The 27,924-nt window shown below is 36.9% G+C and overlaps 1 protein-coding gene across 4 annotated transcripts in view; it reads right to left on the reverse strand.

Annotated features, from left to right (window-relative positions):
* TRAPPC8 (trafficking protein particle complex 8) overlaps positions 1-27,924 on the reverse strand; it is a 52,224-nt gene that overhangs the window by 5,072 nt on the left and 19,228 nt on the right. For 2 of the 4 annotated variants that reach the window (XM_027638601.1, XM_027638598.1), the window contains 18 exons: positions 26,897-26,997; positions 25,341-25,446; positions 23,713-23,844; positions 21,506-21,730; positions 20,351-20,459; positions 19,443-19,637; positions 19,114-19,244; positions 18,081-18,155; positions 17,264-17,390; positions 16,114-16,271; positions 14,872-15,314; positions 12,040-12,187; positions 10,714-10,810; positions 9,809-9,877; positions 9,653-9,693; positions 7,930-8,115; positions 7,301-7,402; positions 575-622 (listed from right to left, as the gene is read on the reverse strand). In XM_027638601.1, the coding sequence (XP_027494402.1) occupies positions 575-622; positions 7,301-7,402; positions 7,930-8,115; positions 9,653-9,693; positions 9,809-9,877; positions 10,714-10,810; positions 12,040-12,187; positions 14,872-15,314; positions 16,114-16,271; positions 17,264-17,390; positions 18,081-18,155; positions 19,114-19,244; positions 19,443-19,637; positions 20,351-20,459; positions 21,506-21,730; positions 23,713-23,844; positions 25,341-25,446; positions 26,897-26,997 (2,493 nt within the window). The remainder of the gene's footprint in view (positions 1-574; positions 623-7,300; positions 7,403-7,929; positions 8,116-9,652; positions 9,694-9,808; positions 9,878-10,713; positions 10,811-12,039; positions 12,188-14,871; positions 15,315-16,113; positions 16,272-17,263; positions 17,391-18,080; positions 18,156-19,113; positions 19,245-19,442; positions 19,638-20,350; positions 20,460-21,505; positions 21,731-23,712; positions 23,845-25,340; positions 25,447-26,896; positions 26,998-27,924) is intronic. The other 2 variants (XM_027638600.1, XM_027638602.1) reach the window with 1 other exon arrangement.

Consider the following 27,924-nt stretch of genomic DNA (forward strand, 5'->3'; position numbering starts at 1 on the left):
AAAAGAAAAATGGAATTTGCAGCAGTAAGTGTGACTGCCTACTAAAAGTGTGTGAAACAAAAAGATTTTTTAAAAGCCACCAGAAAGTTCACTACAGTGTCATAAAGTAACACTTTTCATTAAAGGGTGACGGATTGTACCTTCTAAGTAGAAAACGAACACCACAGGCAATAAAACCTGACTTAAAAGCAAACACATTGGGCATTCTGCAGTGTATCAACACCTGAGTCACTGTTTGTTTGTGTTGGTAACAGCAGGAAAACACCCAATGTTTTCTCAGGCTTGCAATTCCTTCCTTCAAAAGGAAGAGTAATTCTCTTAAAACGAAATTTCAGAAGAAAAAGGTATTTCACAGTAACAAAAAAATATATTTTAAGGATTGAATGAATTTGATGTTTCCACCCTATCCTATGGGTACCTAACGATGAAACCTGACAGCATGAAATCCAGAAGATTATAGGTTTTAATTTAAACTAATCTTTCCCTTCAAATTACAGTCCAACTAATTACTCAAGGCTGTCTTCAACCACATATCAATATCCTTCATAGTATAGTTTGCCCTAGAGTCAATTACCTGTTCCAAGTCCTCCCAATCAGAATTCCCGAGTATTTTTTTAAAACCCTACAAAAGACAAATATGAATATTTATCTCTACAAATAGACAAGAACATCGTGAAATGCAGTAGGAACATTTACTGGAGAAAGTGCAGAGAGCTGTTAATGTTTCAAACCTTTAGTTCTAATCTTACACCTCTGGCAAAGGACTGGAAAGCAGCAAGATCAACCATTTACCATCAGAGGTAAAACTTAATTCCAGCCAGCTTCTGGGTGTCAGAGTCACAAAAGATGTCTGGCTCTCCAAGTTCAGCTGCTCAAAGTCTAGTTTTTTTCTGATTGTGTACCTAGAACAAAGGCTAAGATACGACATTTAGTACATGATTCTCTTACCTAATAGTTCAGGAAAGAATTGAGCACTTCCAAATGGCAACCAAGAAGATGTGCATAGAGATCAGGGAGCTACCTAGAGACAGCTAATAAATGCTAAGTTTAAGGATGAATTTAACCCCCACCCTACTCTTGTGAAATTAGATCAAGGCTACAAAAAAACCTACTTGGGCATCTGTACCCTCTCTTCACCAATATACACCAAGCAGTAACAGCCTCAAGACTTTTGTTTTTTTAAACTTAGGAACGAAGCAAAAAAACCCAAAGAATTAAACAGGTTGCTGAACTCCTAGAATATCAGCCTAAATGGACTACTGCCATTGCCTTTTAAAAGGTAATAAAAATGAAGTTTTGACAACTGAAGTCTGCTTGTTGACCCACTGTAGTTCTTTGAAAAAAGCTCCAGTAGAACAGCAAGCATCATATATTGCACACTGACTGGAAAAAGGGTATGTGCTTTTGTCATTGTTTTAAATTTCATACCTGCATTTTTAAGCTTTTTGGGTTTTGATTAGGAACACGCAACAGGCATTAGCACCAGGACCACGCTGCTCCTCAGTTACCTTTCAAGAGTTACAAATTGCATAACTGGTGCTAGAAAAATTGTTTCTATTTTTAGAAAGCTTCTTGTTGCCCAAAGCCATTTACAAAGGCCAGTTTCAAACAAATACACTTAAACCTAGACTCAAGATTGCTCTTTCAAGTAGAATAATCTCACCATCCTCATTATTTGGTAGTTACAAAAAAGCCAGGACACTTTTAGAGTCTGATGTTTTGCTACTTTGAAATACTTATGTATCATCCCTATGTATCCTTCTGAAATTTCATTTCAGTCATTCACACGGGTTTCAGATCTCTCCTGCACCTATACTAAGCTAAAAGTTGAAAAGGCAACATTTAAACCATTCCAAACATCTTCTGATAGATGTAATAAACAGATCTACCCGTAATACATTCCTTATATCTCTCAGAATGCACTTTCAAATTGAAAAGTTCTTCCTTTTCCTCAGATGGATGAAAGTGATGGTAGATGCAGTCATCTTAAGAAATTTTTCTAGGTAATATTAGACAATTTTAAAGTTTTCAGTTTCAAAAACAATATTCTCAAAGACTGGGCTGATGTGCTCTTAAACACACCAGAACAAGTCAAATATCACAATTTGATTTCCAAGCTGTATAGAAAAATCAGCATATTTGCCCCATAAATCACAAGTCACACACAGCCAAAAGGATCATTAACGTGCTTGGTCAAGCATGAGGGGCCAATATGCACAGTAGAGGAGAAAGACCTTAAAAGGAAACTCCTGAATGACGCTAAGCATAAGAAAATGCTATAAAAAAATGACACAATAGAGACAAAGTGAGATCCTAAGTGATGTGTCTCCCTTTCCCATTTTAGACCTGAGAACTTCCATTTAAAAACCTCAGTTTGAAGTTGCTTCCTTCGATATGTGACTCATCTATTCCTTCGAGCTAAGTACAGAAATGACAACTCCAGGAACAGTATTTTACTGACAACAGTAATAATACATTTGAAAACAAATACCATCAGCTCTGTAGTCCATCAATGTGTAAAACAGCAGATCAAATGTTTCAGCTATTTGGAAAATTTCACTCATGACAACAATATAACCCAGTCCTCACCCAGTGGTACAGTATCTGCTTCGTTAATTGATATAACAGAGCAAAAACTTATATTTCAGCTCTTGATGTTTATTTACCCTTAAGAACTTGGCTTTCTCTCCACCAAGCTGGTTTAAAAAAATAAATCTTAAATGCATTCCAACAATCTGTGTTTGATTCAAGCAAAGCATCCCTTCCCACGTATTCTGTAAAAAAAACCAAAACCCTGAACTAGCACAAGATGTCACTTCCAGTAATTCACTGTTAGGAAAAATAGTTATTTAAACCCTACCCTCTCCTACATTTCAAAAATTACTACTTCCAACCAAACTGTTGCTGACTCACTAAGCTGCATCTATTTTAAGAAGCAGTGTTACCAAAAATTATCCTCTCTGAAGTGGAATACTGCCAAAAAGCCTGCATCTGTATGCATTTTATGGATATTACTTTGAGCCAGCTAGCACTGGTCTAATCCACAGGACTGAATGAGTAGCCCAGATGCATCTGGATTAATTCTGCCTGGAAGATATCCACTTTTTGCATTACGAGATGGCTTCACAATAAAAACAGAGGACTGAAAAGAGAACAGTACCTTCAAAAAAACCAAATGATCTAAAACACACTCATAGACATTTCATCTTATCTAGACCTCAGTTAAAACTAAGTTTACACTCCCATGCTAATCTGTTTCAGAAGGATGGATGCTATTTCCAACATGCTGACACTCAAATGACAAGCCTCTAGACTGCTTCTCACCTTCCACCAGTGTGAAGTTGTTACAAATCAGAAGCGTGGCAAATGCCCCAGTACCACACTATTACTTTTATCCCACCATATCACACTGCACTTTTCCTTTGAAATATTTTGGATTGAATTCACCAGATTAGAAAAACAGGAAAAACAGCAATAAGAAATAATATCGATCAACAGCCCTGCTGTGACTGGATGTTTAATGCATTTGAAGTGTTTGTCCTTTCATTAAGTTAAGGTAGAGGTCAAGAATAAGAGTCAGAGGAGTTGTATTTTGGATGCAATGGTAAGCTGACCTTCAGTTCAAACTACCCGATTTCTAAAAACAGATTTCAGAAGAGAAACAGAATCCATAGCAGTATCACTGTCAAAAAGAAAAAAAAAAAAAAACCCAAACCAAAAAACCCTCACAAACAAAACCAAAAAACCCCAACCAAACAAAAAAAAGAAACCAACCAAAACCCAGCCATGAGTTACAAACACCCAGCTCATTTTTATTAGAGATGCTTTTATTACTTGGACTGAAATGGATCTATTCAGAACTATTCACATAACTTCCACCTTATGTGATTTATTCTTCACATATTGTTGCCTGTGACTATCACACGTATCGCTCTGTGGTGTTTCTGATTCAAAGCAACAGATGAGAGTTAGCATTTTTATCTCTACCTTTAGAAAAACGACATTTTTTTCAAAAATGCAAATAAGAGAAAGGACGGGAAGATAAATGTTTTCCATATTATTCAGAGAGTTTTCTGTATGAAACAAATAAAGAATATTACTTCTGTTAAGCAGTTAAGTGGTCTGTCAGCATACTACCTTACTGCAAACTTTGCAAACAAAGATGTAAGTAGTCCATCACATCACCCAGTAAGTCCACTGTGCCTACTATGCTCAAAGCAGTGCTATTTAGCTAAACAGAAAAGCTTTGAAGTTATATTTATTGTCTTGGTTAGAATGAAAAAATATTAGAATTCATAATTCTGTTTTGAATACACATGGGAAAAAAAGGAAGCCCATGCATTTGAGCATCCAAGAACTTGTATAGAATTTTACTGCTACTTACTTTTTATGTGCAGAAATTTTACACAGAAAGCACCACTCAAGTGTCACTATAACCAGAGGTTTTATTCTGATTTTATCAAGTACTACAGCAAGTTATGCTACTGCAATACAGGAATAATTGCATTGTGTTGTCTGTTCCACATCCCTGTTGTACATATTTCATGTCCCACAACGAACCAAGCAGAGGTAACCACACATCCTTGTGTCTCAGTCAGCAGCCTAACTAACACCTTAGCCTAAACACATAATACAGATAACTTTAAACCAGTGCACCCCACTGTCAATACACTAGAAACTGCTGAAACAACTTAAACATAACAGTGCCAAAGAATATCAAATCTCCCAGTCTTCACTACAGTGCTTTACTGCAACTTTGTTTCCCTGAACAGCAGTAGAAGCTTTTATAAATCTAAACTACACCTTTAGAAGCTGGTAAAAAATTAATCTGAGATACACTAGAATTGACATCACAGCAGAAGCTAACCAGTACAGAGAATTTAATCAAAATATAAAGCAAGATATCTCGCTTTGTTCAGTGTAGTTATTTGATTAATTCATCTAAGATTTGAGTAATTTCTCCGAGCACTAAAAGAAATTAAGGGAGTGCAGAGAGAAATCTTGTTCATGTTCTTCCATGCCCATTGTGAGACTGTTCTTGGTTGGGGATAATTGTGTCTGTGTCTGAGACAGACAAAAATTCCTTTGGTTGGATAAAACAGCATGAAACAGATGATGTTTAAATCAAGAAGAAAGCTACTGTAGAGGAGCAACAAGCAGAATTCTGCAAGAAATGCACACAGTGGAGCCTAGCATCCCAGGTGACACCCTGTTCAGAATCTACAAATAAACTTGTTTTCAGATCTGAGCAGCCCTCTATCATCTACAAACTGGTGACCAACATGTGCTGGCAAAAAGCACGCAGCTCCATCTCCCTCTGCTGTCGAGTCCTCAGAAAACAACGAACTTCTATAGTGTCAGCAAAAGGAATTCAGGAACAGTCTAGAATAGAGTTTCCAACCCTATTCGTGACTTAGGAGAATAAATACAGATTTACGAGACAAAACTACATATACTGAAAACGTTAAATCAGAAGCAAAGTTTGCGTTTGGGATTTTCTACCACCCCTCCTCTCTAACTTTTCAATGCCTGTGCTACTTCAACGCAAGAGCAAGATAATTAAAAAACAATATGCAATTCTTAAGTATATTATTTTCTCTACCTACCCTAATTTAATCCTATTTTGAGCATTTTTTTAATTCTGAAATGTGGACTGAATGAAGCAAACTCCAGCAAAGTCTCAAATCAGTTCCTTTGTTATATCTCACCTCCTACCTCAGAGCAGTTTATCTACCCTCCTCACAATAGAAAAGTCTCAATTAGAAAAAAAAGTAGTACATGAGCATATGAAATTTCTCAATTCTTAGCAGTCCTCAGACTCTTAAAATTCAAGCCAAATCTGGGCTTTGGTTACCATGAGGACACAGAATTTGCATGTTTATTAAAAACAACTACCACTACTCTTATACCAGATTTCAACTCCATCACAATGCAGATGCTTTTTGCTTCCAACCAAGGTACAGTATGCTCCTTATGCTAAAGAAAGTGAATTCAATAATCAAATGTAGAATCTATTTGAATGTAGTTGTAATAAAAATTGATGAGAAACAGATTATAGACAGAGAATGCTAATACAGTAACATGTATTCCTCAAATAAAAAAAAAAATTGAGGGTATCTATGGATCCTCCTTGGTGGTCGTGGTAGGATTAATTTATTTTAATTTGAAACTGAATCTGATGCAGAAAAATAGGTTTCAGTGCAGACAACAAGAAATGTAAATTTTTACCCATCGCATGTTCAGTCATTTATTTCAGGTTGCAGATGTGATTTGTTTCTATTTTCTCTTCCCACCCATTTGTGAGAACCAGATCTCAATGAGATCAGAAATAGAAGTTCACAGTATTTTCTCTCCTAACTTTAGATGTCTACAGTGTGACCTACTGTTCCCCATGCATCTTAAAACAGGAAAAGTAATACCAGAGGGGGTAGTTGCCATTAGACTTGTACTGGTCAGCATAGCTTGAGCCCATGTGCACAAATTCCCATTTATTTCATAAAACAAAGAACTAAATGGAAAAAATTATCTTAATGTACAAATACTTAAAGACTTATGAACCAAAGCCAAGTGCACAGCTTCAGAATAATTCACTACTTGCACTACAGTACGATATTTATAGACGCATTTGTCCTGTACTGTTTTCTTGACAAAAATAACATATAGTACTATTTGCTGCAACTTTAAGTAAGTGTTCACTAAAAGTTATATATTATATTTGCAATATTGGTAAAAACAAGGGGAATGGCACCAAAATAAGAAGGAACAGCAAGGTACTGCTCAGTCAAAGATTGAACAAGTATTATTGTTTAAGACTTATTTCTTTTTTATTTTGCACCCACATGAACTGAATTTAACATAGATGTTTTTACAGAAACTTATCTATAGCTTCCACAGTTGTTACTGATTCATGTACCAAAAGACATCCACCAGTTTCTTATAGATTCTGTTTTCTTTCATCAATCAAAATGGCTATGAAATTTCACCATTTTACTATTAACTTTGTTATGAAATAATTATTACCTTTAATATTAACAAGCTTCTAGTTCTACTCAGAAATACCACAGAACAATTTACTCCAACAACTGCACAGCAATATACTTACTTGTATATTGCTTTTCTCATCTTTAAACTAAGCTTAGCTATATCAGTACTATAGGTGACTAATCAAATCTGAAGTCAGTCTGAATTATTTAGTAATAACATGTATCTGATGTTAGATTCCACAAAGGTTTCCACTTATATACAAGAGAATTCATCAAGTCAATGTTGAGAAAGAATCAACTGTAAAGAAAAACTTCACCTGCTTCTGAGGAAACGAAAAAGCCTCCTTTCCAACTGTGTTAAGGGCAACATGATGCTGGCCCTCCAAAATAAGCTGCTTGTTGTCTTCCACAACATATGCCTACAGAACATAATACAAAAAAAATATTTTGCAGATCAGAAACTATCATAAGCTTCACAGTACAGAATTACCGACTTCCCCCAACATAAGTAGAACCAGCTGTACTGTTCAAAACCTAGAGGTTAGCATGACATATTTATGCCAATTTCTACTACTTAATATTTGCATTCTGGTAAATGAGATCCTTTTCTTCAAAGCCAACTGGGTCACTCTTACAGTAAGAGCAAGCATTAACAAACCTCTTAGTTTAAGATTTCGTAATTTGCTCTTTTAAAAGAGAATTTATAATAACTGAGTGCATCCAGAGCAATGTAAAACCATTTAAGGATACTTATCACAGTAATAGATATTAAGACTCTCTTTGCTTCTTGCACCATTTTAGTTCATTTGCCTATTTTCAGAAAAACCCTCACCCATAAATTTCATATGTTTGAAATATGCTTGGAAGTTCAGGATGCCATATTAAATTATTTTCTACCAGTAATGTTTCATGTCCAAATTACCACAAAGACCACAACCATACATACCTTCCACAGTACTACAATGTTCAAATCAACTTCACTGCATCTTTGTATCAATCTGACTGTCTCATCAAATGATTGTTTTGCTGCCCTTTGAGATGCATGAGGATGAGATTGCACATGTGTTCTTTTAAATTCAGAGGATAAACTTTGGAAAAAAAAGTCTGCACAAGGACTGGCAGAACTTATTATCTACAAGAGAAAAAAAAGCAAGAAAGTATTCAGAACAGGATGCAAGCTTACACAAGTTGCTCTAACAGAGCTCATCACTGTAGTATTTCAGTTCCACTATCTCATCTCGCTTTGCTTCCTTTTGCAAACCTAACGGATGCCAGACATCTTGGTTTCCATGCTTGACCTGTTAAGAGTTCAGCTCTATCTAAAGGGCTGTTTAAGGCAACATAGGGAAACAGTTATAACTTACTGATTTAAAACTACAAATACCAAACTTGGAAATAAGGGGTTTGATTATTACCACAAAGCAGACTACTGTGATATATATGAAGTATAGCAGACAGAGTTGAAGCATCCAACTAACTCACGTGCAAGTCATTTTTGCTTATGAGTATTTTCCTCAGGTTAGATAGAATTATATATCTAAGTTAGAAACGTAAATTTTGCTAGCAATAGCACAGATAATAGATGGCATACCATAGCCCCCATGTATAAGTGGCACAAACAGAAGTTTGTCACCATTTGTGCCAAGCTCTTCCAACACCAAAAGCCTGATAAGGAAACTGGTTTTTAAGAGTGACAGCAATGATACTGTCTCCTGCCGGAACCAACAGGATAAGAAAAAACTTTAGCTTCCCAACCTCTCCTTTTCAAAACTGTGACCTCTTCCAGAATATGGTGTTGCAGAGCTGCTAATTATTGCATTAGCAGAATACTTATACCCAGGGAGAAAACCTGTTTTTGGAGTAACTGTGCAGGAGGGAGGGCCCCCTCCTCATCCCCCTGTTGTAATAAAATATTCTCTAGGAAAGCTAAAGTTCACACAGCTCAGATTCCAACTTTTTAAATGTAAGGAGAGATCATCTACCTCAGATTTTCAGTTCTAACTTCAATTTATGTGGCTATGAAATGAAATGGCAGCAAACTGGTTTTCTTTGGCTTTTACACGCTGACTACATATAGGAAAAATATCCGTTCTTCATAAAATAAGCAATCTCACATCCAGCTATGTAAATCCACTAAGCAGATTTCTGATCTGATACAGGTGGCCTATGTTCCTCAGGTTTTGGGAAAGCATTTGCTAAAATGCTAAGATCATTTGCTAAAAGGATTCTTCAAGACAAGAATAAGTTGTAATTACAATTTTTAACTTGTCTTAGTAAAAATACAATTAGGAACAAGAATCTTGACATCCACAGACCTCTACTAGAAAACTAAAGGGATGAGATGTATCGGAAATAATTGTTCCAAAGAGTTGAAAAGGAAGCAAAAGCATTAGCAAAAAGCTAGCACTGCAATATGATCCCAAAGTAGTTCGACTGTGGAGCTGGTATCTTAAAATACCTGACTACACACTAGCTTGTTACCTTACCTTGTCTGAATAAAGAGAGCTGACCTAGGAGACAAAAAGTTTTTGATACGCAAAACTCAACTTTCCAAATATGAAAGCACTGCTCCCATTTTTAAATTTTAAAAAAGGCTTTCACTGGGATACTTTTGCATGAGAGGGATACCTTGCACAGGACAAAACACACAGTTGTACCCATTCACCTACCTGTTCATTTCCAAAGACAATGTCTGCAAATGTGTAATTTTCTAAGGGATAAAAAGAGAAGGCATAGTTTTAGCATCATAAGAAGTTGTAACTTCAGAATTCAGTATCCAAAGAGTATTTTCTTCTAAAGGTTAGTACATTCAGGAAAGAACCTACCTTCTGAGTTTTTGCATCTGACCGCTTTAAAACATAACTTTGCTCTCTCTCTGCTAGCAAGTTTAGTATCTGAAAGAAAAAGGTTGCAAGATTTTTTCAGCATAATCAGGGTCTCTCAGACAAAAGTAAGCCTTGAACATTCAAAAATAGGAAACACACTGATGATACCCAACAAGCATAACTAATCAGGCAGAGCAATGGCATGGTAGGAAGAAGATGCATCTTCTGCTGACCCCTTCCATCTCCTTCTAGAGAAGGAAGTGAGTCATAACACATAAAGGAGATGCAGAGAAAGAATGAAGGAATGGAAGACAAAAGATTCAGCTTATCATCTGACTGGTTCACCCTCAACATTCATACCAGAAGAATATATGTCTATACTAATGTTTAGGTACATAAAATGTCAGCATACAAGTAAAGGTAACATTTTTTAGATACAATAACAGAACCTTTGTTTTTTTTGTCTGGGACAGTCAGCTTTGTCAACAACTAGCAGCTAGTGTTAGCTAAGGCAGGATACAGAACTAGCAATTTTGGTATATTACTAATACCTGAATATTCAGAGCACTTGCCAAATATGTCGATCAGTTAAATTCGACACTGACATAGTTCATTAAAAGTAAAGGGACACTGAAACATATTTCTTATAAGCCAAGTCATCACCCACCCCAGGCAAGGAGTACAACATCACAGAAATAATTTACCTGTAATTAAGCTCATTTTTAAAATTAATGAAGTCTGAAAAAGTTATCTGACAATATGCTTTTCTTGAAACACTAGTAAAAGAAAGGCTTCAGTTTCTGGAAACTAATTATTCTGAAAGCCAAATTCAGCTCCTCATAAGATTCTTTTAACTCTTCTTATCAGACAGGACCCAGACTTGTCATGATTTTGGTGATACACACCTTTGTCTCCAGAGATGTTAACAGATTTTTGAAGCTTCCAGTGCTTGCTATTACTTGAAACTTGCACTATATGAAATTCCTTAACGCCTGTCTCACTCTAAGGAAGAGACAAAAGCAATGTCAAATAAGACCAATCGCAATTGTGATGTGCAAGGTGGCACTGTTACAATCTTAACTCATTATTTACACCATCCATAACACAGTACTAAGAGACAAGGAGAGATTTAAAACCCACTGTAATGTAAAACAACAGTCCCAGCTCACAGTAACTTCTGATTCCAGTAAATAAAGCCACAGAAAGAGGAAATAAAGATCCCCCAGAAAAATACCTACAAGCTAGTGCTTTAGTTCAAGACAACTTTAACAAAAACTAGGCTTGTTTAACTCCAAAGCAGAACACTGCCCACAAGGCCACTTAGTTCCTAAGATTACTTTAGGAACATTGCTAGGTCACAAATCCTAGAAATTCAAGATTTATTTTGCTTTTACATATATACACAATGAAAAGTAGCTTTCGGAGTTGGTTTCCCTTCTCATAAAGAGAGAGGTGGTAATGGAAAAGTAAGCCTCACACTCTTAATGTGGTAAGTACTTTGTAAAAACATTCCTTCCTCCTTAAATGAGGAGTGGTCAATACTAACTTTAGTAACTGAAAAAAAACCAAGAACGTGCACACCTTTAAAAGAAAATGACAAATCAGCTCAGTGAATCCACTATCAACTAAGTGTCTAGGAACTCTGTGAACAGAGGATCCAATTACCTTGCTTTGTGATTGAAAAAATGAGAGCAGCTTTACCAAAAAACCAAGTAGATTTAAATTAGTGTGGTATGAAAAATGAAATATTTTCTTCTGCTTTACTAAGTCAATAGATCACAACAGACAGATCTGTATTTGGATTATATTAGTAAAAATGCCTTCAGAGTTTGATTATAAATGTAAACACAAACTTCCTTCAAGCTGGAGTTTAAATTTTGTCTTTGAATTTACCAGTGTTTCCACTGAAAGCTGGAAGAGGGCATTGTCTCATTCAAAACTATTTTGGAATTTGCAATCATCAAGAATATTCATCGATTTGGAATAAATCTCCCTAAAAAAGACTTCAAACCATAGTTCTGAAATTTGATTAGGACAGCAGACTTCCAGAGAGTTGAGATGTAACAATGTTAATACTCTTTCCAACAGTAATCGAAATGGTCAAATATGCAAGTTTATTTAGTGTTTGCAAAGTTGCTGTAGGAAAACCTTTTACTTGAGTCTTGGTTCCAGTGCGACACATCTGCTGAGCTTTAGAACAGTCATTATTATTATTACTAAAAATAACTTACAGTATTGATATTTTCTACATCGACAAACACCAGCATGTTGTCCCCTCTGCCTTCTTCATCTCCAAGTGCATTACTTCTGCAGACAGTAGCTCGAATGTGCAGAGACCGGCTGGTACAAATAACCGCAGTGTGCCTTAATACTCTATGACTAGGAAAAGAGGGGGAAGGGGAAGGGAAGGAAAGAAAAAAAAAAAAAAAACAACATTCTAAATAACCAGGACTGCTGACTAGAATAACACATCAAGAAGTTTAGCTTTTATGTTTGTCAATATTAAGGTCATTAGACAATTTATTAATTTCAACCAAAGATACACTTTTGTTTTAGCTCCACATCAAAACTATACTACTTTTTAAAACCATGCTTCATGAGTAGGTGCTGTTCAAACATAGTGTCTTAGCCAGTATGAAACACTGTAAAAAAAGGCTCACCTTTTTTCAAGGTTACCATGAAAATATATCAGAAATATTCCAGGTGTAAGACAACTGGCACAGTGAAAACAGACAGACATACACTGGCACAGGGATATCATTAAGCTAATTAATGCCACAACATGCTTTGGAAAATAGTTTTTGAGTAAATAAGCCATAGAAGGTTCACTAGTTAGTAACATCTCTTGTGTAAGCATTTCCTAAAAAGCACTTAGAATATCACTGCATTCAATAAGTTCTGCTGAACAGAGAATCTTCTAGAATGAAACCATTGCTACTCCGCCTGTTTCCAGGCATGCTCAACCTTCAGGACAGCAGGCCCTTTGTAAAAGTTATCTTCCTGTTTTTCTAGAGATGAGTAAAGTTCCATCCTTGGATATCACCAAAACACATGAGTTTTTCCCATGTAGAAGCTTCTAGGTTACCATAACTTCCATGTGGAAACATTTTAGAGGCATGGAAAAATGTGATATGCATTAGCTACTAAATATGTTGAATCATCATGTGACACTTGTTTTGAGAGGGGGAAAAAAAAAAACAAAACGAAGAGTGACTTCCTAAATTCTACTTCACATGTCACAATCTACAAAATAAACAGTTTTGCAGTTAATATCCAGATATAAAGATGTCTATATAGCTTTCAGGTGGCACAAATTAAGTAATTTTTGAACATTTAAAAGCTCTGCTCAGTCTACAAAGAGCACTCTTAAACCAGAGCACTTTGCTTAAGATCCCCTCAAAACTTCAGTGCAGTAGGGAACATGTACATTCCCCAAACAACCATCTTCCATCTCTCAAACGCCTCCATTTCTGAATACTATGAGGAGAAATTAGTTCTACGTTGTAGGGGAATGAATTCCCTATTCCTACAGGCTACCTAAAAGCCAAATGAAAAGTTAACTTTGGTATTTCAGAAGCTACAGAAAAACCTCCACAAAGGGTGCATTTGTATTACTTCGATGTCAAGAATATGCTAGTGATCCAATCTCTTAACCATCTTCAATTTCCTCTGCTTTGATTTACATTACAGACCAGTCTCACAGCCCACGAACATTGTTTCTCTCAGAACTAGCCTGGAAAATAAGCTTCAGCCACCGGAAGACATTCAGTCCATGTTACTAGAGCTCATCTGAAATAGCCCTGCTCCCCACCATCATCCTAAATATGGATAGTACAGGCACCAGGTGTGCTGGTTTGGGCTGGGACAGAGTTAATTTTCTTCACAGTAGCAGACAATGTTTTGGATTGCGCTGGAAACAGTGTTGATAACACAGGAATGTTGTTATCGCTGAGCAGGCTTACACAGAGTCAGGGCCTTTGCTGCTCCTCACCCCACTACTGAGGAGGCCAGGGATGCACAAAAAGGTGGGAGGGGTCAAAGCTGGGAGAGGTGACCCTAACTAATGGAAGGGATATTTCATACTGTTTGGCATCAACAATAAAACGAGGGGGAAGGAGGACGCAGGGACAAGTTTGGCCTAACAGCGTATGTCTTCCCAAGTAACCATTACGCATGATGGAGCCCTGCTTTCCTGGAAACCTGCCTGCCCATGGGAAGTAGTGAATTAATTGTTTTATTTTGACTGCATGCACAGCTTTTGCTTTACTTATTGAACTGTCTTTTTCTCAACTCACAAGTTTTCTCACTTTTACTCCTCCAATTCTCTCCCCCATCCCACTGGGGGGTGAAGTGAAAGAGCAACTGGAGTTAAACCACACCACCAGCTTCACTCCTCATAGCCTGCACTACTTCTTCAAAGGCCTTTGAAGAACATGTTTCTCAAAAAAGTTACCTCCTTAGCCTCAGACACAGGTAGGACATAAAAACTCAACTTGCTACCTTTTCATGTACAGTTCAAAAAAAGCACTACTTGTTAGCTTGTGGTGTCAAACTTTACTGTCCACTCTGTCAAGATGAAGACTATACATGTCAAACTTGGTATTTAACACCTCCAAAGAGAATAACTTTCATCACAATACAATTACTAACCACATTTTAACCAAGAAAGAAATCTTTTATTCAAAGTAGACAAGATTTTGTTTCATAACATGCAGAAACAAATTAAGTCGTGATTTTTCACCCTATGTCTCAGAAAGATGTGCTTTCAGAGAAACTAAATACAAACAAGGTTTGTATTAATAGAATTTCATTAACCCTTCCTTCTATTATATCTTAATAATTACTACTTCAATGGAAGCAGTGTAGGCTACATAATTTCATATGGATATTAGACCATAGAGTAGAAAAAACATGGCTTAGAATAGCAGATAACTGGCCATTTTTACAAAATCGCAACAATGGTGAGAATTCATGAAGTTTTACTTCTGTGGTTACAATGTTTATAATGTGTCTAATAAGTATGACAAAAAAGGTAGATTTTAAAAAAAACAAAACAAACTTACCACATTTTTGAGTGTCTTTTAATACTTTCATAGTAAAACAAGAAGTTAATTTCATGAACACCTTCTTCATCTGGTCCCCGTAACCACATTGGTAGCTGCACTGAAGCCCCAGGAAGAAGAACAGCATCAGGAAGTGGAACCTGTATTACTTCAGGTGAACCTCCTGTGCCAACCCCAAAGTCTGCAGAAGAAGCTGAAGACAGCAGTGCTGTTCTCACAGAGGTAGGATCTGTCACAACAGTCTTGTAAGCGCTACAGTTCTCAGAAGCTGAAGGACTTAGTGGCGTTAGAACAGCAGTATTTCCACCAAAAGTGAAAAATTCTGGATGCTTGGACACAACCTTCAGCCCAGTAAGAGGACACTTGCTCACGTTCACAAATTCTACATATGCTTTTCTGATTTCTCCACAGAGAAGCCCTGTAGGAAAATTTATAAAGAATACCTGCATGGGAGAGAAAAGGAGAAAATAAAAGCCTGAACACTGAGCCAAGTTATGAATACCCCAAGAAACAACCACCAACACATTCAAACTATACTACTGCTAGAGTTTCCCAAGGAGAGGAGGTGGAGAGGGAGGCACAGATCTCTCCTCCTTGAAATCCAGTGACAGCACACATGGGAATGGCTCAAAGCTGCACCAGGGGACATTCAAACTGGACTTTACGATGCATTTCTTTACCAAGAGGGTGGTCAAACACTGGAACAGGCTTCTAAGAGAGGTAGTCAGTCGATGCCCCAAGCCTGTCAGTTTGGACAATGCCCTTAACACAGTGTAACTTGGTCAGGCAGCTGGACTAGATGATCACTGTAGGTTCTGGCTAGTTGAACTATCCAACTCCATAAGATGTTGTCATTAACCACCTAGTCAGATCATTTTCATAACCCCAGTAAGGAAAAGCACCGTGTTTTAATTAACCAACTGGAATAAATCTAGATGAATGGCAAGCAAACAGAAAAAAAGCTTCTTTGCCCATTCCCCCCTCACCTCGAAATCTGGCTACAAAAGCTGTTGCAAACTAAAATTCTAAACAGAATATAGCAGTTTCAGAAGGATGTTAACTTTGAGGTTTCAAGTTTCACTTGGGAAAAGCCCACACAAGTTCACCACTGACAGCTCAAAAATTACCTGGAAAGATTTAGGCATTAATAAAGTCCAAGACTTCACTCTTAGAATTACATTTATAAACTCTGCATTCAGTTATTTTCTCAAAACTGCCAATAAATAGAAAGTAGCTACATACCTCCAACAAAGGCATTTCCTCTGTGATAATGGGATCTAAACGTCGATCGGGTCCATATTTAATTGATGTTTTTTCCTCTTTTGTGTTATTAAGTCGAGGCCCTTGGATTTCTAAATCTTGTCGTCCTCGTACAGATAACCCATTGGAAACAAACTTTCCTGAAAAAAATATAAAACATTTGATTTTTTTCTTTTTTTTGTAACTCACCTTTTCTTCTGAGAAGTGATCCAAAGCTCCCTACCCAATCTCAAAAGTAATTCTGATTTTTCTATTATGTGGCACGTGCAGTGCTCATTGTTTAAGCAGCATTACTGACAAAGAACTACTCGAAGCTTACTGCAAATTCAAACAGCCAGTCATCCACTGTTGTGGACTAATTCTGCCCTTCAATAGTTTGACTACAACTAGGGCAGGGAGCAGCAGACATGGTGCATTTATTTCCTTTCCCAGTTTCCACCAAGCTGGAAGTCACCTAAAGGATTATTTCCTTCAGACAGACACCTCTCCAAACGTTTTTTACTGAAAAGTCTGTAGATAAACAAGTTTCATTATTTCTTTCAGACAATTTCCAATGTGCTTTAATCCCCATTTAATCTAAAACCTAAGTTTTCCCCGCAAGAGACAGTTTCAGATGAATGACTCAAAAAACTAGATCAAGTAACATGCAATTAATAAGCCATTTATATGTTAGTATAAAGGAAAGAGAAGTCAAGATGCTAAAAATAAAATTATATCAGCCAAATTTAAATTTGGGAATGTATGAAAAGAACTTCAGTGTAAAATTAGACAGAAGTTGAAAGTTAACAAAGCAAAAAGATGCAGAAGAAAATTGAATGTCAAGAGTGTCAATGAAAGTTGTTATAGATTCAACACGGCAGAGACAGAATATTTAAATTTCGATTTTTTACTGGTTTCAGAATTTCCAAAGATTTAAAAAGAGCAATAGTGTATGGGTCTGGCATCCCTCTTCACGGGATTCCTAGAGGTGCCAATTCACTCTTTGCACATTTCAGTTGTTTCCCTTATTTCTACACCCCTACCTGAGGGAAGGCCTTGCATCACGATAGTCAAACACTAGAATTTAGTTCTACTGCAGAAGCCATGCCTCCCCCTTCCAGAGACACACAACTTAAGGCAGTGACACACTTACCTGACTGTAATCCAATAGAAGGATCTATTCCATCTAATGTCACAGCACCTTGAACAGTGCCAAGATTATAAACGACTCCCAGAATATGTAGCTCCCCTGTTTGATGGGGAAAGAGCTTTAGTCTTGCCTGTGGAGATATGTTAAATTTTTGTTGTTGTTGCTACTAGAAAGAAGTATTATTACATTTAAATGTCCAATTGCTAAACACACTCACAGCTACATTTACCTTACAAGTGTGTCAGATGTAACTGCATCAATAACTACAGATCACTTACTGGATTCAAAATTTCATACACAGCATTTACCAAATCAGGTCACAGCTGAGAAATGCTCATTACATTAGGAAACAAATCCTAAAAGTTAATTTTTATTGTGCTTAACAGAGGCAGAGTCATAAAATGGTTGAAGTAGAATAGACCTTTGGAGGTTATTTTGTCCAATTTCCCTGCTCAAGCAAGGCAACCTAGAATCAGCTGCCCAGGACCTCATCCAAATGGCTTTTAACATCTCCAAAGATGGAGACTTCACAATCTCTCTGGGCAGCCTGTGCCAAGTGCTCACGCACCATCACAGTTAAAAAAATAAAATAAGTGTTTTCTGATGTTCAGGTGGTGCCTCTTGTGCCCACTTCCTCTGGTCCTGTCACATCCTCCTTCAGATTTTTGTACACACTGATGAGATATATGAAGTAATGGAACTTCTGAATCAGTCATGCCTTCTGTAAGTTTAGCATTAAGTTCATATCACAACAAGTCTGAATTCCACTCTAGGGTTCAACACTGAAAAGACCATTCTTAAAACAAGATACAGTACTTACCACTTTTGTCTCCTCACTATTAATTAAAAATTCTGGTATTGCTTCAGTCCCTACCATCTCTTCATCACACATTCCCTGAAAAGAAGAAACAGCTTTTTAGATACTATTACTCCCAAGCAGAGAAAGTGCCATAAATAATACCTCTAACACCTTTCCTAAAGTGTTCAAGGGAAAAAAGCATAGAAATTTCAAACTGCAGACAGTTAGGACAAGCATGTGCTGCATGCCCAGCTTCTCAGGATTTCTGAATTAAAAAAGTAGCTTGAGAGCTCAGTAAACATTTATTAAGAAGAAATTTAAGATTTAGCACTATAAATTGGAACCATTCCCAGTCAATTTCACTGATATTCACAGAAGCATTTATCATATCATTAAAGTAGCAGTTCAGAACAGAACAGAAAGTGTATGGTAAGCCTTGAGACTTAGTTATATGAAACCATGTTTATAACTCTGGTAAGCACTTAGAGCACCTTTAGAGACCACTATGTTCCAAATGCGTTTGGCCAGGAAAACAAGATATTTAGGAATTTACTGTAATATTCAGTATTAGAACGTATTAAAACCCTTAAAACATGCATGTGACAACAGTCCTTTAGAGGTTTTGGCAGCATTAGTTGAAACATTAAGTTAAACAGTAGTAAAATTATCCATCTAAAGCGTTCAAAACATTCATTTTTAATACATTTTCATTTTTCTTCTAATTGAGATACCAAGATGTTCTTATGTCATATGAGCAGTTTTTCAGAACACACATTTCACTATGCACACTAGTTCAAATAAGAAAAAGGTATTTGATAATCTATCTATTGACACTGCAATTCATTTTTGCTGGTCAAGGCTAGTGAAACTCAAAACAGATGTAGTACACATGCAGTGAAATCGTGTAAGTAATTTTTTTTTAATTTACACTTAAACCATAATGTTTAATGCTTACGTTTATATGTTTTCATACTACAGAATTTTGAATACTTAATATGTACTCCATAAATGTAGCTATTTGGTTTGGGTTGAAAAAGAATGAAGCTTTCCTTACCTGCTCTTTTGTTTCTCCATCATGCTTTGCATTGAAGTCTTTAGGTTGAAACTTCCATAGCAATGAAAGGTCAGTCAAAAGAAGTGGAACTTTGAGAGGGTTTCGGAAGGACACTTCTACAGTTATCGGTTCTATTAAAAAAGTGCAAGAAAATAATGACAACAGGCTTTCCCTCTCACAGTCTGAAGGTTCACTTATCTCATGGCATTCATGTGCAAACAACTTGCACAAGAATGTTGGTTCAAGTCTACAGTAACAGGAAATACTGTACAAATTTACCTAACTCACTTTATTTCTTTATTAATGAAGCGTAAAAATCTTGACTTTACCTTCTATCACAGCAAGTGGAAATTTGGAGTTATCCGAGTAGCGATTTAAACAGAACTGTGTTGGTTGAAAGTTTGAAGGTATTGTTCCTTTATTTATCACAGACACAACCTGCTCTTCAAGCTCCTTCCACTGTTGTGATGATTCTGAGTCATACTCCTGATCCAGACTTATGTGCGTAGCTGCCTGCTTTTCACCTGGTAGGAGTACGGCAGTTTCAGAAAACAAGAAAAGCTGCAACACAGGGTTCCTCTGGCGGTTTGGTAAGTATTCTTAAAATATTTTAAGTTCTAGGTCACTACCATTTTTATGTTACAATTGATTTAAGACAGTGAATTGCAAGGCAACTTGAAATACACAATGGAAGACAATACTGAGAATAATTTGAGTATAGTTGTATTTGCAAATTGTGGACTTCCCAGATTATAGCATGTTACATGGTATACACTCAAGTAACAGATAATTTTTACTTTAGGATGGACTACAGCCCCAGAGTACAGCCATGGTTTATGTAATAATTTCTTTACATTCAGGAATCAAAGTGTTTCAAATGCTTAATCCAAGAGCAAGTTAACTGTAAAGCTAATTTCTAGCACTGCCACTAGCACCTAGCATTTGCTAAAGCATTAATAATCCCTTTCATGAAGTTCATTACAGACTTGCATTGAAGCTTTCCAGGTATGAAAAACAGTGGTAGTCAGCACAACCACATACATGGATTTTGTGTTTACACAGGAAGTCTGGAAACATCTAGCAAGTATAAGTTTTTCTTTTGAAATATTTTTTAAGAAGTTACCCTGTCACATTAGTTTTACATAACGACAGAATTTTTTTAAATAACACCAAGTGTTGCACATATTTTGGTTCCCCAAATAAGGGACTTCAATCTGTTCACATAAGATTTTCTAACCTTCTGCTGGTCTTCGATCATGCCCGAAGAAAACACGGGTTGCTGAGCTGTTAATATATGGTAAAGGAAGCTGTGGCAAGGGACCATCAGGCGATAGCTGGGTTGCATTCTGGAGCAAAGGAGGAAAAAACCAGCATCATACCATTATGCAAATACATGGATCTCCATGCTGTACATTAGCAATGGCTGAATGATAAAGAAGGCAAGTTAAAAGCACTCAATGTTTGAACAGGGAGTACTTTTAAAATGGTATAATTTCCGTTAACTATTTTGACAGTCTGAAGGAGAATTTTTTCCCTCAATAAGAATGAACAGTTTGAGAAATCTTTACAGAAAAAGGAAAATAATTATTTTAATCCATCGCTCTAATCCCTGTTGTGGTTGCATTACAAACTTTATTTGATGCAAAGTTTGACTCTAACTCAGAATTTGATAAACTGCACTAACTACTCCACCACCACTAACAAGATTCTCACTACAGCTGAGCTATAGACTCAAACACCAGTCTTTTGTAAGGTCTACCATAACTCAGCAAACACCACAGAAATTCTGTTTATAAGCTTTAAAATACAGTAAGTATCTACATGGCTGCAATTTGCATGGTGATAACAGCGGTGAACACCCCATAATGTATAGGGTATATATTGCAAACCAGAATCACTCATGAACTTACAGCCAACTCAATGAGTCACTCGATCTATAAATACACGTATTAAAGAATAAAATTCACTGCAACATGGAGGGCAACAGAGCTACCTAGTCTTTATGACATATTTATTATCAAAAGCCTCAAAAATTATAAATTGAACAAAACAGACCCACTTCCTCTAAAAAGGTACTGAACTATCATAAGCTGGAATTCAGCTGTGACCTTAAAAAGAAGACTTCAGTTTAATAAAAATACATACATTACAACATACACTGTTGTAATAACAGACACCAACACCAATCAGTGAAAATGTGCTTACTACATATATGAGATGCAGCATACATGGGTGTTTTGAAGCCTGACATAAAAAATTAACACATCAACTAGATAAAAAACAACCCTGCGACACAGTAGGTAAGACAGAAAATCATTTAATGATTTAGTAGAAAACTAGTGTTAATAAAATTACTGATTATTCAAGGAACGAAGACAATGTAGTCATTTACCTTATAAACATAAAGATATTCTCTTAAAAAAGCTCCTTGCTGAGCTGGAGGTTGTTTACTGTCATTGATCAAAATATGCCTGAAGGCAGAGACAGCATTGTCCAGCTGACGAAGCGTAAAGGACTGACGGCCAATAGTGAAGTTAATATGGTCTTCTGCAAGAGACCAGCCTTTCCCCTTGTAAACCTGCATGGCTTGACAGTAGCAACGTAAGGCGTGTTTTTTCTGCAAGAAAACAAACTAGTTAATTTCTCAAATAATCCCATTATCCACTGATTGTAATTATAACATTATGAAGATTGAACGGTAAGTCAGAAAAATTACTGTAGTTTTTACCACTCCCCCTGCTAAGCGTAATGTTTGCAGAACTAGACCTTGTAGCACCTGGTCAATGCTAACTGAAGCACAGAAGTGTTCATTCTTACAGTATGGAGCCTAGCCTTCAGATTAAGTTCATGTTTTTAAAGACTAGGGTAACAGGCAGCAAGTTTAAAAAGCAAATAACAAGAAAAGATTGCTTTCAAAAACAGTGCTTGTTGCTCTAGTACTGACTGCTAAAGCTGACAGAGCTCTACTGCCAAGCTTCAAGACATAAGCTAGATTTAACACTTCTCATTCCACTCTGTAACTGAACTTTCAGTGTGACACTCTAAGTCAACTGTTGCTCAGCAGACATATCTGGGACAAAATCCATGCCAAGCAAACCAACAAAACACAGCCCTACAGAACATACAAGAAAAGTTACCCATCATATGAGCCATTGGGAGATAGGTGTTCCATTCCCAATCAGCTCCACAGTTCCTTTCCTGCACATACATCAGGACCTGAGCACTCAATCCCAAATCTAGGTATTGAACAGCTACACTGACATTCACTGTATAGATAAGTCTCAGTTTCTGAAAAATGGGAACGGCAGTCCCTTATTTACAGCAGTAGTGGGAAAAAAAAAAATCTAAGATATGTTCAAATTGGTATGGTGATGACAGCAAAGTACAAACAGTAAATCCTTAACATCAGCACATACTAATGACGTTTTAAAACAAGTTATTACAGTATGCAGTTAAGCAGTCCGGTTGACTTCTCTTCAGTAGTATTTTATATTTTGGTGCCTCTAAGGATATGAAAAAGAAAAAAAAAAAACAAACCTACATTTCCTGTAACACTGAAAAAGCATTTCTTGGAAACCAGAGTTTCTACAAACATCAGACACAAACAACAAGAGAGCTGTCATATGAAGTCAAAATTTACAAAAACGCATGCACTTTTCCAGGCAAAAAACTCTGATCAATAGTTGTCAGTACTGTACTGTACTGTCATAACAAGACAGGGAAACTACTACATGAAGAAAACCAAGAAAGGGAGCAAGAATTCCTACTATTCTTCACATCACAGAAGCCAAGTATACCACAATACTTTCTTTGGTCCTTACCAGGACAATGAAACTGAGATTGAGCAGAGTGGGAGAAAAAAAAATCCAAGGTCATAGGGCTTTGTTTCAAACAGAATTTTGATGCCTGTATTCTCCTGTATTCTTTTGCAATAACAACCTCAGCAGGAATCAAGCACAAGCTATCTTTAGAAAGTGCATCCCACAACTGAGACAGAAACAAAGTACACATGTTCTGTCCAACAGACTATGAGTTTATTTACCGTAGTTAGAGAGAGCTGCCTGCAAAGGAAAGCGAATGGAAGTAAAAACAATCTGATATGTATTGGTTTAATTACTGCTAAAGCCTAGGCAGCCACAAAGAGACACTTAAGTTTGTGTTGTATATGCTCAAGTATCTGCCTCTCAAATAAAACGCATGTATATTTAAGGCACCAGGAAAAACAGATGATATCTAAATTTTGCTATTATTCTAATAAACAAAGTTTAACAAATACTTAAGTCCTGCAACTCCCTCTTATCTCAAGAGTAAAAATACTCTTTTGCTCAAATAAAAAGTCTTGTATTTTACTGTGTACAAAATGAGACCCAGAAATGACACATCACTTAAGTTTCAAGTCCGTGATCTTCAACATTACTTCAAATACAGAAGTAAAAGGCTAAGCTGACCAATGTAGAAGTCATTTTCAGAGGATCAAAGAGCTAAATACTGCTGCCACAAAAGAAACCAAGCATCTTTTTCCAGACTAATGACATATTCAACATGTTTTTCAAGTATCAAATACTGGCCATACTGTCCATGTGGAAAGATAATACTTACCTGGCCTGCTTTACTAAACCTGTGGCCAGCCAATATCATATGAAATGCAAACTTTCTAACCATGGGACTTTTCATGTTTATAAAGCAATGGGCTGCCTGCTCCAACAGGAGCGCACTGCGAAGATCTGAATCCTATTGAAAAAGAAAAAGAAGAATTAGACCTCAGAGTTGAATACAAGCAAAAATAACAGTGGCCTTGTTTTAATGGTAAGGGGGACAGTAAGTGCAATAGTGCTGTGAGGTTGAAGATTCTTTTATATAAAACCATTATATGCACACGTGAGCATAAAAAAAATAAGACTAGAAGTATTTTTCACTCATATATGTCTAATGTTCAATACCACCATGTTCCTATTTTTTCAAATGGAGAGATTTATACACAAGCCTGTTTCAGTATGAGTGACAAAAGAACTATTTTGTGCTTTTGCAGTTACTCAGGCTACAGTTTCTAAAACCTACCATTACTTCTGAAGCACTCTGCTACTCTTTCCCTTCCCTCCCCCTGCAGTTATTAAGACTAGAAATAAAAAGTGAGACCTCTAAAAGGATGAAGCAAAAATAAAGGGAGCAATGGAATTTGGTGAATTTGTATCACAAGAACCTGGATCATTTCTTAATAAAGTACAATTTCTTATTATTTCCCCATTCTCTTCTCCTGTCAAGATACAGCTATAATGTTTTAACTCCTCAGAACAGATCTACTTGATTTTACCACAGTTGAACTCCATGCTATCAGTGATGGTCAAGTATGTGTCTGGGACACCTATATAGTATCCTATGAAGATTTTCCTTGCAACTACAAAAAGGCACCACAGGCATACTACATGTACTTTTAAGTTGTACAATGATTGTGCAGAGCCAATAGTATTAAAATTCTTTGCTTAAATATTCTGCTCTCATAAATGTTGGTAGCAAACTTAAGTTGAAAGGACAAGAATGAAGCTACAGAACATTTATTCCATGCTCAATCTATCCCAGAAAAGTCTCAGAGGCATCACATATGGTGCAGCTAGCCATAAAGTCAGAACTAACTGCCAGTTAAGACTTTCCTCTAAGCTACAAAGAAAATGCCATACTATTACTGGCATTACATTTTGTTTCGCCCTTTTTCAAGCAAGATAATTTCTAGGTTAGAAGCTAATTCCATGCTTAATTTCCACCAATTAATATCACAGCTTCCACTTATGCAATAAGATCCTAATGGTTCAAAACAGCTGAGTTATGCCTTACTTAAACTATAAAGAACTTTTGATTATATATAGAAGAGTATCCATTATGGCTCTGGTAAGTCATGCTAATACTTTTAACACACGAGTTCTCAAACTGGAAGTACACTATCCAAGAGCTAGGCAGATGTCAAAGAAAATTAGTTATAAAGCCAAAAATAACACATTTAGCACGGTTAAAGAAGTCAAACAAGTTATTTGACTAGAAAGAAAAAGAATAACTGTACTAGTTCCTTCACTTACAGTGTAAACAGTTTTCTTCACTTCATGCTCTATACCTGCTCATTTGCTACCTTTGTCTAGAAAATATTGTAGGACAAGAATCAGAACGTAACCTAGAAGTTCTTGGGTAAGAAAACAAATAGGGAGAGGGCAGGAGTGCAAAAATCTACCAAGTTTTACCTCACTGGTTAAACGAATCAGAAGAGCAGCTGCCTCTGAATATTTGCTTTGACTTTTTAAGATTTCAGCACTAAGCAGTACACAGCGTTCAGCCAGAACCATGTTCCTGAAGTAAAAACATACATGTATTAATATTTATCAAAATAAACCATAGAAAACTTTTCACTTCAAATCTTACTAATTTGCTCCATAGACAGACTGAGGTTCTGTTGCCCATCCTTCTTTCAGTAAAATATCTGAAAGTTCATTCCCTGCTAAACAACCACATATAGATTGACACAATAAGTGTCATATCCTACCATAACAGGAACTTTCTGAAAGTCAAAGCTAGAGAGCATTTTCGAGGACAGTAATGTGTTTATAAAAATACCAACTGAAGTGATCTGATAAACAAGAAGTCCAACAGCTAGAGCAACGTTGTACTGGGTTGACTTTGGCGGGTACCAGGTGCCCACCAAGCTTTTCTATCACACCCCCAGCTCAGCAAAACAGAGGGAGATTAGGTTAAAAACCTCATGTGCTGAGACTGTAACTAGTGAGTGATCTCTCTGCCCCTGTCATAGGCAAACCAGACTTGGTTTGGAGGAAGATTAAGTTAATTTACTGTCAATAACAGAACAGGATATTGATAAACAAAAAGAGAACTAAAACACTTTCCCCTGACAACTCCTTCTTTTCCAGGTTCAACTTCACTCCCAGCTCTTCTACCTCCTCCTCCCCCAAGCAGGGCAGAGGGATGGAGAAAAGAAGTTATGGTCACTTCATAACATTTCCCCCCTGCTGCTTCTTCCTCCACATCTTCTTCCCCTGCTACAGTGTGGGGTCCCTCCCACAGATACAGTTCAAGAATTGCTCCAGCATGAATCCTTTCTGCAGTGTACAGTCCTTCAGGAACTGACTGTTCCACTGTTGTTTCCCCATAGGCCACAGTTCCTGCCAGAAATCTGCTGTGGTATAGGCTCTGTACAGACTACAACCACCTTCAGGGTACATACACCTGCTCTGGCATTGGGACCTCCATGGGTTGCAGGTAGAAAATCTGCTTCATCGTGGTCTTCACCACAGACTGCAGGGAAGCACCACCTTCCTCTCAAGACCCCTTGATTTCTGCAGGGCTGTTTCTCTCATTTTCTCACTCCTTTCTCACAGCTGCTGCACAGCTATTTTTACCCTTTCCTAAATATATTATTTCAGAGGCAACACCAGCATTGCCAACAGGCTCAGCTTTGGGCAGTAGCAGGTCTCCTTTGGAGCTGAGTGAAAAGTGACTCTGACACAAGGGCAGCTTCCGTTGTTTTTTCACAGAAACCTTCCCTGCAGCCACCCCACTACCGAAGTCTACCATGTGAATTCAATATATAAGTTTAATAAAGCCCTCTGTCAAGAACAGCACAGATCTCCTTTCATGCCATCCTATATTACCTAACGTACCGTACACTTTGAAAAGTTACCATCATTCTGTGATATCAGCTGGCACTATGACTGTGCAGGGGAAGAAAGTTAAGCCACCAGGTCTTTCAACTTTCATTGGATCAGTACAAAAGTTACCCACATACTTGCAGATATCTCGATAGGTCTGAATTGCTGTTTCCATGTAATGAGCAGGATACGGCCTAGGAGCCCCCGGCTGAAGAAAAGCTGATACTGCCGCCATTTCCTACAAGAGAAATTCAATACTGTCACTGCAGCTTTTTCAACAAATTGTAAACGTCAAAAGAACACGTTCAACAGCTACTAGTTCAAGATCATCTAATCAACTACTGGCACACAGAAGTGTATTCAACACACTGTACCTGATGAAAGGTTTAATACAATAGTCTCTTTATGGCTCTCCTTGTAATTAGCCAGACAGCAGTAGGAGTTACACACAGAAGTGTCTGCAGTTGACAGTACCCCCAAAACTATGCAGAAGCATTGAGTTAGTACTGCTTTACAAATCCAAAAGATAATTTCCTATTGCAGGAACAATCTTTCTGATCAAGTAGCACTGCCGTGTATTTAAGATGAGTACTGTTTTCCAACTTTTGCTTAAATGAAATCACATTATCAGCTTCCAAGGAAGCTCTAGTAAACATGCACTCTGAAATTTTACTTCTTTCCTCATGGGGTGAAGATATGATAGCAAAGTTCTTCTGCAGAAAGCAAAGACTAAGACTAGTAGGTTGCAAAAAATTCATCAGGAAGTTAAAATAACTTTTCGGATTATTCAAATGCAAAGCAACTGGGTAGTATAAAAACAAAATTATGTAAAAGTATTACATCAAGCTGGGACAGTGCACAAGAATGCTTCCATAGCTCTACAAAGTACAATTTCAAATTTTATCAAGTTAACCAGACTAAAGGTCTACAAAACATAGCTTCCGAAAACTGTTAAAATGAGCTGCTTATTTTTTCCCAGTAGTCAAATTTATCTTGTTGAAAATTATTTTATCAATTCAATTTCTTTAATCTCAGGAGGAAATAATATGTGTTTACAGTGAAATTCAGCAGTGACATACTCAAACAACACCCCTCAAGTTTTAACTCCCCCTAAAATAGGTACAATACCATATTCATAGTGACCTAGTCTTTGACTTTACGGCAA

The sequence above is a fragment of the Corapipo altera genome, unplaced genomic scaffold, assembly GCF_003945725.1.
Source record: "Corapipo altera isolate COAL_440 unplaced genomic scaffold, ASM394572v1 49, whole genome shotgun sequence".
NCBI lineage: Eukaryota > Metazoa > Chordata > Aves > Passeriformes > Pipridae > Corapipo > Corapipo altera.